The 12,293-nt window shown below is 45.3% G+C and overlaps 1 protein-coding gene across 1 annotated transcript; it reads right to left on the minus strand.

Moving 5' to 3' along the window:
- Positions 1 to 2,748: 2,748 nt before the first annotated feature.
- LOC119923803 (olfactory receptor 7G3-like) lies at positions 2,749 to 4,731 on the minus strand. Its single transcript, XM_038743034.1, has 2 exons — positions 4,694 to 4,731; positions 2,749 to 3,718 (listed from the first exon to the last, which is right to left on the minus strand). Exons 1-2 carry the CDS (start codon positions 4,729 to 4,731, stop codon positions 2,749 to 2,751), a joined length of 1,008 nt encoding a protein of 335 aa, XP_038598962.1.
- Positions 4,732 to 12,293: the final 7,562 nt, after the last annotated feature.

Consider the following 12,293-nt stretch of genomic DNA (forward strand, 5'->3'; position numbering starts at 1 on the left):
TGGATTTGAAAAGAAATGGTAGATGAGAGATGGAGCAATGACTGAATGGTGCCATGGGGTCAAGGGAGCATACCCTTCTCCATGGCTGTGGGAACCGGACCCCAAACAAGCACCACATCTAGCTCCTTGAGCAGTTCCAGCAACCTCACTTGTGGGCCAGACGCAACATTAAATGGCAAGACAGGACCACCAATAATGAAGTCCTAGAACCAGGTTAGTGTCCTAGCATTGAATCTCACCTCAAGACAGCTGCTCTGGGGAGGCAAGAAGAATGGATGACATTAAGATATTCAACAGCTGCTATAGGATGAGATGAAATTAGGAAACTGAAAATAGGGAGAACAGAAGAAACCTGAATGAGAGAAAAATACAGTAAACCAAAGCATCAAACAGTGGTGCGTTGCAGTTGAAATCAGCATAGCACACTGCAGTCAAGAAAGGAACAGCTCTTCCTGAGTAGAAGAGCTGATCCTGGGTAAGGATCATGAGAAAAGGAAACAAAAGTGAAAACAGCTTCAATCACTGTAGAAAACATGACAGCACCACACAGGCCAGGTCACACTCCCAAATATATGTTTACCATTAGTGGTATTTTCTTCAGGCACTTTTTTTTAATGGCATTTATTAAGCACTTACTATGTGCAAAGCACTGTTCTAAGCGCTGGGGGATACACGGTGATCAGGTTATCCCACGTAGGGCTCAAAGTCTTCAACCCCATTTTACAGATGAGGTAACTGAGGCACAGAGCAGTTAAGTGACTTGCCCAAAGTCATAGAGCTGACAAGTGGTGGAGTCAGGATTCGAACCCATGACCTCTGACTTCAAAGCCCGTGCTCTTTCTACTGAGCCACACTGCTTCTAACTATATATATATATATAGTTATATAGTTATATATCTATATAAAACTTAATGATATATATAACTGCATATATATAACTACATATATATAACTACACACACACATATATATATATAACTATATATATAGTACTATGTGTAAAGCACATAGGGAGGACTGGGGAGCTAATTTGTGCAAAGCATTGTACTGGACCTTTGGAACATTCAGTAGAAATAAAAGACAGGCTACTTGTCTTTGGGGAGTTTACATTCTGGGGTAATGCAAGATAAGGTCCTGCCTCTGGCCTGAAATGCCCTCCCCTCCTCAAATCCAATAGAAAATTACTCTCCCTCACTTCAAAGCCTTATTGAAGGCACATCTCCCCAAAGAAGCCTTCCCAGACTAAACCCCCCACCTTTCCTCTTCTCCTACTCCCTTCTGTGTAGCCCTGACTTGCTTCCTCTTTTTGTCCCCCCTCCCAGCCCAACAGCACTTATGTACATATCTGTAATTTATTTATTTATATTGATGTCTGTCTCCCCGTCTCCTTGTGAGCAGGGAATGTGTCTGTTCATTGTTGTACTGAACTCTCCCAAGCCCATAGTAAAGTGCTCTGCACACAGTAAGCGCTCAATAATTATGATTGAATGAACGAATGATAAATGATTTCCTAAAGAATGCAGATTCCTGTTTCAAACTTTAATGCTTTGTAAATGTTCAAGACCAAACAAAATTTAAACTATCAACTCATTTTATTTCTTGAGTCTTCTTGACATATAATCAGCTAACCTGTAGATACAAGCACTCAGTTTGATTTGTGGCTGATGTGGCTCAGCGCTTAGAACAGTGCTTTGCACATAGTAAGTGCTTAACAAATACCATTATTATCATTATTATTATTATTAGTATTATTATTAGAGGATGATGAGCATGTTCAGAACATCTCCTATTGGATGAAAAAAGCACAAATAGGCTAAGAAAACTAATGAGGTCAGAAATTTAGAAAGCGTTTGTTGGCCCCAAATGAGCCTTTAGTCTCAGCTTTGCACATGGGAATCTGTAGCTGAGAAGAACCTTGGAGGTCCCAGCTCTGTGGTCCCCCATCTAACAGAAGAGAAACATCCCCAGAGAAAGCTGGATCAGCTGGCAGGTTGTAGGTCATAGGTTTGCTCTGGGACAGGAGAAAAGGATCAGAGTGCACTTGCCCCATTAATTAGCTCATTGTAGTCTCATCCCTGTGAGGAAGGAATGAGCAGATATCATTCTCTCCATTTTGCAAATGAGGAAGCTGAGGGACAGAGAGATACGTTGACTCCCTCAAGGCCACACAGCCAGCCAGTGAGATAACCCAGGCCTTCTAACCCCCAAACCCTGTATTCTTACCACTAGACCATGCTACCCTGACATGGACGAAGTCAGTTCAGCATGCCCTAATGGGGAGACCACGGGCCTGAGAGTCAGAAGACCTACGTTCTATTCCCAGTTCTGCCACTCGTCTGTGGAGTAACTTTGGGCAAGTCCCTTTGCTTCTCAGTTTCTTCAGCCATTAAATGGGGACTCAATACCCTTTCTCCCTCCTACTTGACTGGGAGCCCCATGTGGGACAGGGACTGTGCCCAGCCTGATTATCTTGCTTCTACACCAAGGCTTAGTACATGACTTGGCACATAGTAAGCACTTAAATACCACAATTGTTATCATCAAAGGTGATTTCATTCCTTGTCAGTCTTGCCCAGGATTGACTAAAGAGCCTAATTTGCAAGCTGAATCACCACATTCATTCCTTCAGATGTATTTATTGAGCATCCACTGTGTACAGAGCACTGTATTAAGCACTTGGAAAGAACAAAAGAGCAATCAAGAGAGACAACTCCTGCCCACAACGGGCTCACAGTCCTGTGGTACTTCCTAAGATCCAGGAGGAGAGATCACTAACTTCATAAGAAGAGTTTTCCTGCAGAACACATTCGTCAGGGCCCGTTTCATGTCCTTGTTCCTCAGGCTGTAGATGAAGGGATTCAGCATGGGGGTGACCACCATGTACATCGCAGATGCTATAGAGCCCTGCCGAGATGCTTGGGTAGATCTGGGGCTGAAGTAGACCGCAAAACCAGTGCCATAAAACAAGGAGACCACAGACAGGTGAGAGCCACAGGTGGAGAAAACTTTATATCTTCCCCCGGCAGATGAGATTTTCAGTACAGTAGAGATGATACGGCTGTAAGAGAAAAGAAGACCTGTGAGGGGAACAACAGCTAAAATTACTAAGAATACATGCACCAAGACTACATTAAAGAAGGTGTCAGTACAGGAAAGCTTTAGGACCTGGTTAAGATCACAGAAAATGTGATGGATTTCGTTTCCTGCACAAAAGGATAATCGAACCACCATTAAGATATGTAAGAGGGCATCAAGACTGCCGATGCTCCAGGACACCACAATCGTCTGGGCACAGAGTCGTGGGCTCATGATGGTGGTGTAGTGCAGAGGGTGGCATATGGCCACGTAACGGTCATAAGCCATCCCTGTGAGGATAAAATTGTCCAGACTTATAAACAGGATGAAAAAATACATTTGTGTCAGGCAGCCAGCGTAGGAAATGGATTTGCTGTGGGTCTGGACATTGGCCAGCACCTTGGGGACCGTGGTGGACAGGAAGCAGACGTCGACCAGGGAGAGGTTGATGAGGAAGAAATACATGGGGGTGTGCAGGTGCGGGTCAGAGCCGATGGCCAGGACAACAAACAGGCTTCCCAGGATCCCGAGCAGGTACATCGAGAGGAACAGCACGAAAAGGAGCTGCTGCTGCTCTGCCCAATCAGAGAGTCCCAGGAGGAGGAATTCCGAGACGCTGGTTTGGTTTCCCCTCAGCATAGGCCTGGAGGATCTGCTTGGGGAGATATGGCAGGAGAAAGCCATGATGGAGCAATTACATCATGGTTCAGACAAATTCGCCCCCAGTTATTGTAGCTTTCGGGCACTGAGGATAAGGAGAAGCAGAGTGGCCTAATGGAAAGCACACGGGCCCTGGAATCAGACCTGGGTTCTAATCCCAGCTCTGCCATTTATTTGCCTGCTGCGTGTGACCTTGAGAAAATCAATTAATTTATCTGGGCATCAATTATATCTGTTCCCCCAACTCCTTAGGCTGTGAGCCCCTTTTGGAACAGGGACCGTGTTAGGTCTGATTGTGTTCTATCTACCCCTGCACTTGGCACATAGTAAGCAGTTAACAAATACCTCAAGTATTATTCTTATTTGGAGGTGAATTCTAGGACTCTCTTGGTCCTGTCTCGGAACATTTCCCTGGCTGGGCTACCCAAAATGGGCAATTATTGACTTCCTTGAACCTATGAATCCACACCTTATCGTAGCAGGAGAGTTTGCATCAGCTGATGAAGCTTGGAACTATACCATTTAGGGCTACCCATAATGGAGAGGTCTAATTTGAAGCATCAGACAAAGCCGATTCACTTGTGCCAGACAGCAGCAGCATGGGAAAGTGTTAAAGGCGGATGGTCTAGTGATCAAATCATTGATCAAAGACAACAGCAGAGACTCAAGGTTTTACTGCACAGAAGAAGGCAGTGGTAAAGATAGGCACTTCCCTATCTTTACCAAGAAAACTCTATGGATACACATTCAAGAATGGCGCTAGGACAGACAATGTGTCATGTGTGTTCATGGAGTCGCTATGGGTCAGAAACAACTCAACGGCATTTGAAGAAGAAGAAGATGAGCCTCTTACAAGGCATTTCATATCTTTATCCGCAGTCCCTTACCTTTCCCAAGGCCCACCACTGGATGCTTCATTGCTTCAGTAAAGAAAGATGACAGCCACACTCTGCCCTACAGAGACCTTGATTCAGTTGCTGTCTCCTGTCTAGGCATAATGAGGAGTTTTAAAGAGGAGAATTCTCTGCCCCTCCAGTTATTTCACTCCTTAAACTGCTCTCATCCTGGATCGCGGCCCCAGGCTTGGTCACAGGAAACCATGAGTGATCCCACTCATTTATCCAGAAAACTCTCCTGACCCCTATATGATTTTGTATCACCCTTTCACATTACCTCTCCCTTCCTCTCCTGCCCCTATGGAAAGTAGACCTATAAACTGACCATCAAAATTCAAACACCACACACTGGTATAATTCACCTTCATTCACCAAATAAGACAGACTGCACACACTGAAAACTCCAAGGAATGGGACAGTTGTAGGCGAACAGATTAACACAAAACTTTGGGCTCCTTCAGTATCTAAGAGCATAACTAATGCTGGACTGAACATCTACTATAACCCGGCCCGCACACTTGGCTCCTCTAACACCAACCTACTCTCTGTACGTTTATCTCATCTATCTCACCACTCAACCTCTCACCCACTTCCTCCCTGTGGCCTGGAACTCCCACTGCTTCGTATCTGACAGACCACCGCTCTCCCCACCTTCACATCTCTTCCAGGAGGCCTTCTCTGACTAAGCCCTCATTTCCCCTATGCACTTGGGTCTGTACTCCTTAAGCACTTTTATTTTCACTCCACCACCATATCTCTTATACTCCGTATAAGTGTATACTCCTTATACTCTGCCACTTCCCCTATCTCCTCCTCCCGTCTATAAGTTCCTTGTGAGCAGGGAATACACCTACCAATCCTATTGTATTGTACTCTCCCAAGTGCCTCATACAGTGCTTTACACACAGTAAGCGCTCAATAAATACCATTAATTGAGTGATTGCAACAAGTAAGGAAATTTGAGATTCCTGAACCTTTGACTAAGCTTGGACACACTTCCCTCTCAACCCCGTGAATGATGTACAAGGATTGGAAAATGCTGGGAAAAGGCCAGAGAACTTTAGGTTTTGGGTTTGGAGGAAGGGAAACTTACTTTTCCAGTTGCAGACTGAATTCAAAGTCTGTCTGCCGTACTGCTAAAGTGCAAAGGGCACTGCAAGGACAACTGGAACAGAGTTCACTATGAGGAACTTGTCTTGTTGGGACAATAGATGTGGCTGAGGGGGGGGTGAGGAATGGGGGACTTTGGGGCCCTGGAAAAGAACGTTGTATCCTTGCCCACAGGGGCAGTGTGGGTGGGAGATGGCTCACAGTAGGACTATTTGCAGGAGACTCTAGGTGGCTGGGACTGCTGGCTCATAGCTCCCCAAGCTTCTTTTTAGAGACAAACAAACACTCTGTGCCTGGTCTCTGCCCTGGCCCCTCTGGGATCTGTCGAGGAACATGTCCCAGACCATTGCTGACTGGTGGATAGTGATGAAGTTTCACTGGGGACAGAATCCTCCTCCTCTTCCCCTACTGGAACCAAAGTCCCTCTGGGGGACAGGATGTTGTCAGTCCCCCTGGACAGCTCTTTCTGTCTCTAGGTGAAGGTGTCTCCCAGGCTGGCTCTTCTCCCAGGAATGCCCCAACCCTCTGCTGCATTGTCTGAGGAACAGTCCCGACCTGGGACCCCCTCTCTGGAGAGGAAGAATCAGCCAGTGGTCCACATAGCATCCTCTGAAGGCCAGTGGTTATCGCTGCAGCCTCAGGCAATATGATCTGGCAGTCAAATCAGGCTGACTAGCTGCCAGAGCTCCCCTGGTGACTGCAATGCGTGAGGTCTTTTTTGACCTGTCTGAGGATCGCCCTCCAACCCCCAAACACCTCAAAGCCAACTTTGCAGTCTGCTGCAACAGAAACACTCAGAAACAGGCAGTACTGGCTTCAGGCATTCAGCCACACTGAAGTGAGGACATATCCCCTTCACCTCCTCATGTTCTGCATGGCACTATCACATCATGCTACGCACGCTTAACATAATAGGATCATATACAAAATTTTCAGCAGAGTATTTCACTGCTGCTCCCACACTGCCACTGGCAGGAGCACCCATTTTTCATTTTGAGTAAGGCCAGTGGGGAGAACAGGGGAACTTGATGCGAGAGCTTAGAAGGGACAGAAAAAGAAGAGGTGGGGGAAGGAAACGAAAGAAGGAAAGAACAGAGAAGAGAAAAGAAAGATGTCCAAAAGAAGGATCACTTCTTCTTTCTCCTCTACTGCCCCCCAAGAAGCGGTGTGGTTTAGCAGAAAGAGCCTGGGCCTAGGACTCAGGGGATCTAAGTTCTAATTCATTCAATCATGCTTATTGAGTGCTTAATATGTGCCGAGCACTGAACTACGTACTTGGGAGAGTACTAGACAATGATTAACGACACATTCCCTGTCCACAACCAGCTTCCCGACTAAGCCACTTGCATGCTGGGTGACTTTGATCAAGTTGATTTTCCATGCCTCAGTTTTCCCATCTGTAAAATGGAGATTAAATATCTATTCTCCCTCCCCACGGACTGTTTCTGACCTGATGATCTTGTATCTTCCCCAGTACTTAGTACAGTGCTTGCTGCATAGTTAGCACATAACAAATACCATGATCATTATTAGTAGTAGCATTGTTTGTACTTCCCAAGCGCTTAGTACAGTGCTCTGCACACAGTAAGCACTCAATAATTACAATTGATTGATTGATTGTTATTATTATTATTGCTATGATCCCCACCTGGGATTGGGTGTGAATTGGTGCCAGGATGGGCACGAGCAACTTACCTGGCAAGGAGGAGGTATGGGCTCATTTACCTAACCCCCCCCACCTCCTCTGCCAAGGTGGCCAGTAAATCCACTTGGATGGCAGGAGCAATGGCGGTGCTAGGCACCTCACAGGGGAACACAGGTGGTGTTACTCTCAGATCAGGACCGGCTGACCATGACCGTGACTGCTGATGCAATAGAAACAATCTGGTTCCATTCCTTTAATAATAATGATAATAATAATAATAATAATAATAATAATAATACCTGCATATTTGTTAGAAGCACTTACTATGTGTCAAGTACTGTGCTAAGTGCTGGGGGTACAGACAAGTCAGACACAATCCCTGTCCCACACAGGGCTCCTAGTCTCATCCCCGTTTTACAGATGAGGAAACTGAGGCACAGAGAAGTTAAGTGACTTGCCCAAGGTCATATAGAAGACAAGTGGCAGAGCCGAGATTAGCAACCAGGTCCTTCTGACTCTCTGCCCATGCTCCATCCGCTAGGCCAAGCTGCTTTTCATAGATTTCCCCAGAGCGCACACTTAAGAAGCTTCCAAGAAGCTAGAGACACTGGTTTGATGGAGAAGAAAGAGCTTGTTCTCCAGGGTTGGGCTGAGGGAAGGGCGTCCAATACCCATTCTTCCTCCTAAACTGTGAACGCCATGTGGAACGGGGACTGTGCCCGGCCTGATTAACTAGTATCTGCCCCAGGGCTTAGTTCAGTAATGGGTACATAGGAAGACCTTTACAAATACCACAATGATTGCTAATATTACGCTTTGCACCCCTTTGTGTTCACCCAATGAAATGAAGGTTTGTTTCTGTACCCCTAGAGCACTGGCATAGGATTGAATGAATGAATGAATGGCTTCCTACGACAGCCCAGCCCACACACTTCACTCCTCAAGCACCAGCTAGCTCGCTCTCCCTGTTCTTCTCTGTCTTGCTGCCTGAATCCCTTGCCCACCTCCTCCCTCTGGCCTGGAATGCCCTCCCTTCCGTCCCCCTCCATAAGCCAGACCACCACTCTCCCCACCAAGAGGCCTCTTTTCCCCGACTCCCTCTCCCTTCTGTGTCATCTCCGTACTTGGATCTGCATCTTTTGCACACTTGATATTCACCCAGCACCCCCTCAGCCCCACACCACTTATGTAGATACACATAACCTATTTATATGAATGTCTCCCTCTCTAGACTGTAAGCTTGGTGGGGGCAGGGGACGTGTCTACCAACTCTGCTGTATTACACTCTCCCAAGCACTTAGTACAGTGCTCTGCATACAGTAAGCACTCAATAAGTATGATTGATTGATTGCCAAACAACAGAGGTAGAGATCCAGTCCATCACCTAAGGCACTCATTTGCTCCTAGAGACAGAGAATGGAGTCGGCAGGGGACCAAGCATCATCCTCCATGACTTTGGCCCTGACCCTCAAAGGCAGAAGAGCCCTTTCTGTCTAGAGGAAAGAGTTTACCAGAGTTAGCCATCACCACAGCCCAAAATTGCTCTGCTTCCAGGATACAGGTCACTATACCACAGACCTCAGCGCTTAGAACAGTGCCAGCGCTTAGAACAGTGCTTTGCATATAGTAAGTGCTTAGCAACTACTATTATTATTATTATTATTATTATTATTATTATTATTATTACCTCCAGGTAGCTACAGCGTGGGCTTGTTCTCTCTACTTTCATTCATTCATTTGATCATATCTATTGAGCACTTACTGTGGGCAGAGCAGACAGTACTAGAAGCAGCATGGCTCAGTGGAAAGAGCCCGGGCTTGGGAGTCGGAGGTCATGGGTTCTAATCCTGGCTCCGCCACTTGTCAGCTGTGTGACTTTGGGCAAGTCACTTCACTTCTCTGGGCCTCAGTTACCTCATCTGTAAAACGGGAATTAAGACTGTGAGCTCCACGTGGGACAACCTGATTACCTTGTGTCCTCCCCAGCACTTAGAACAGTGCTTGGCACATAGAAAGCGCTTAACAAATGCCATCATTACAAGTGCTTAGTACAGTGCTCTGCACACAGTAAGCACTCAATAAGTACTGTCTCTATATGTTGCTGACTTGTACTTCCCAAGCGCTTAGTACAGTGCTCTGTACACAGTATGCACTCAATAAATACGATTGAATGAATGCACTAAGTGCTTGGGAAGTACAAGTCGGCAGCATATAGAGACGGTCCCTACCCAACAACGGGCTCACAGTCTAGAAGGGGGAGACAGACAACAAAACAAAGCAAGTAGACAGGTGTCAATACCATCAGAATAAATAGAATTATAGCTATATACACATAATTAATAAAATATAGTAAATATGTACAAATAAAATAAATAGAGTAATAAATATGTACAAATATATACAAGTGCTGTGGGGAGCGGAAGGGGGTAGGGCAGAGGGAGGGAGGGGGGGGCGATTGCAGGTTGACCCAATCTAGGCACAGCTCCCCTTCAAAGATTCTCCCCAGTCTTCTTGACAGTCCTTAAAGCAGAGGAAAACAAAGCTTATCCTAGAATTGCCTAGTCAATGTGAACATCATTTTAACTGCAAAGAATTTAGAAAAGTCCCACTAGAGCTTCTAAAAATGAATTCCCCCTCTAGACTGTAAGCTCACTGTGGGCAGGGAACATGTCTACCAACTCTGCAGTATCACACTTTCCCAAGTGCTTGTTACAGTGCTCGCCACACAGTAAGGAATCAATAAATATGATTGATTGATTCATTGTACAAATATTGTACCTTGTAGTTCCAATAGAGTTGCTGTTTCCAGCGTCTAGCATGTTTTACAATTTGGTTTCTTAATCTCATGACCTTCTCAAAGCTTCTACTAGAAATTACCAGTATTTTCTTGTTTTCAGCATGTCAGGCTGGTCTCTGTGCCACACAGAACTTAGATGTAAAATCACATTGTCTGAAACTTAATTTTACTGTATCTTAAAAACATTTCATCTGTCCCCTTTGTTTGTGGTCAGTGGCTTTCAGCTCACCAGAGAGCAGCTGTTTGCCTCTCTTACTGACCTCCTCATATGTCCAAGTCCCATCTGGGACAGAGACTGTGTCTGACCTGATTATCTCAGATCTCTCCCCTGCACTTAATACAGCATTTGGCACACAGTGAGTACTTAACAAATACCACAGTTATTATGGTTATTATTAGTATTCACTGAGAAGCTGTGCAGAGGTGAGCAAAGCTTCAATGCTAATAGATGGAATTCATTTCCAGCTTCATCTGTAGAAACAGCGTGAACATAATCCTTGTCCAGTCCATTTTCAGCTGATACCGGAGGTTTACTCAAACTTCAGGCAGTTTGATTCCTAATGTTCTGGGCCCAGGTCACATATCTACCCTGATTCTCAATGTGGAGTGTACATTTGGGTGCTAGGTGGTGGCAGCTAGGCAAATTACTTTCTAATTTGTCTCACCTTATCAGCTCCCAAGGCCCAGAGAGACTGCCATCTGAGCTCCTGCCCCAAGCCCTCATCTCCCCTACTCCCTTTCCCTTGTGTGTCACCTATGCACTTGGATCTGTTCCCTTTGAGCACTTCATATTCACCGCACCCTCAGCCCCGCACCGCTTATGTCCACATCTGTAATTTATTTTCATGTCTGTCCCCCAACTCTAGACTGTAAGCTCCTTGTAGATAAGGAACGTTTCCATCCAACACTGTTGTATTGCACTCTCTCAAGCGCTTAGTATAGTGCTCTGCGCACAGTAGGATTTCAATAAATGCCATCCATTGATTTACAGATTGATGTGTGAGAGAAACATGAGGAGTCAACTGAAGGGAAAGACTCTGCCATTCAAATGACCTGATGCTTATCTTGCAACCTAGAAAAGAGACCCGAAGAGGTTGAAGTGTTTATACAACCTACTTTCCTGCTGCCTGGCTAATTACCAGGAGGAAAAATGCTTGTCATCTAGCTTGTATGTCTTGATTTATAGGTGTTTGCAAAATCCTCTCAACTAAGGAAACTATCATGAAGGAAACTAAGCAACTACCTGAGACCAAGGGTTACTTGAATACATGCACACACATCTTAGTTTGGACAAGTTAATGTTCCTCAGGAGGTAGTCCTGTTGATAGATAAGGACTGTGCTAATGATGATGATGATGGTATTTGTTAAGCGCTTACTATTTGTCGAGCACTGTTCTAAGCGCTGGGATAGAGACAAGGTAATTGGATTGACCCACGTGGGGCTCACAGTCTTAATCCTCCTTTTTACAGATGAGATAACTGAGGTGCAGAGAAGTTAAGTGACTTGCCCAAAGTCACACAGCTGCTAAGCGGTGGAGCAGGGATTAGAACCCATGACCTGTGACTCCCAAGCCCATACTCTTTCCACTAAGCCGTGCTGCTCCCAATAATGATAACGTTTGTTAAGCACTTACTATGTGCCAAGCACTGTTCTAAGCGCTGGGGTAGATACAAGGTAATCAGGTTGTCCCACGTGGGGCTCACAGTCTTAATCCCCATTTTAATACAGATGAGGTAACTGAGGCCCAGAGAAGTTAAGTGACTTCAGCAAAGTCACATAGCTGACAAGTGGCGGAGGCAGGATTAGAACCCAGGACCTCTGACTCCCAAGCCCGAGCTCTTTCCACTAAGCCACGCTGCTAATCATCATCATCATCATCATCAATCGTATTTATTGAGCGCTTACTATGTGCAGAGCACTGTACTAAGCGCTTGGGAAGTACAAATTGGTAACAAATAGAGACAGTCCCTACCCGACAGTGGGCTCACAGTCTAAAAGGGGGAGACAGAGAACAAAACCAAACATACTAACAAAATAAAATAAATAGAATAGATATGTACAAATAAATAAATAAATAAATAAATAGAGTAAAAAAAATAAGTACAAACA

Source organism: Tachyglossus aculeatus, unplaced genomic scaffold, assembly GCF_015852505.1.
Source record: "Tachyglossus aculeatus isolate mTacAcu1 unplaced genomic scaffold, mTacAcu1.pri scaffold_268_arrow_ctg1, whole genome shotgun sequence".
Lineage (NCBI taxonomy): Eukaryota > Metazoa > Chordata > Mammalia > Monotremata > Tachyglossidae > Tachyglossus > Tachyglossus aculeatus.

Coding starts and splice junctions, on each gene's coding strand:
- LOC119923803 (XM_038743034.1), bottom strand. CDS start 4,731: ATGCCTAGACAGGAGACAGCAACTGAATCAAGGTCTCT. Junction 3,719..4,693: donor GCAACTGAATCAAGGTCTCT/GTAGGGCAGAGT, acceptor CAGATCCTCCAG/GCCTATGCTGAGGGGAAACC.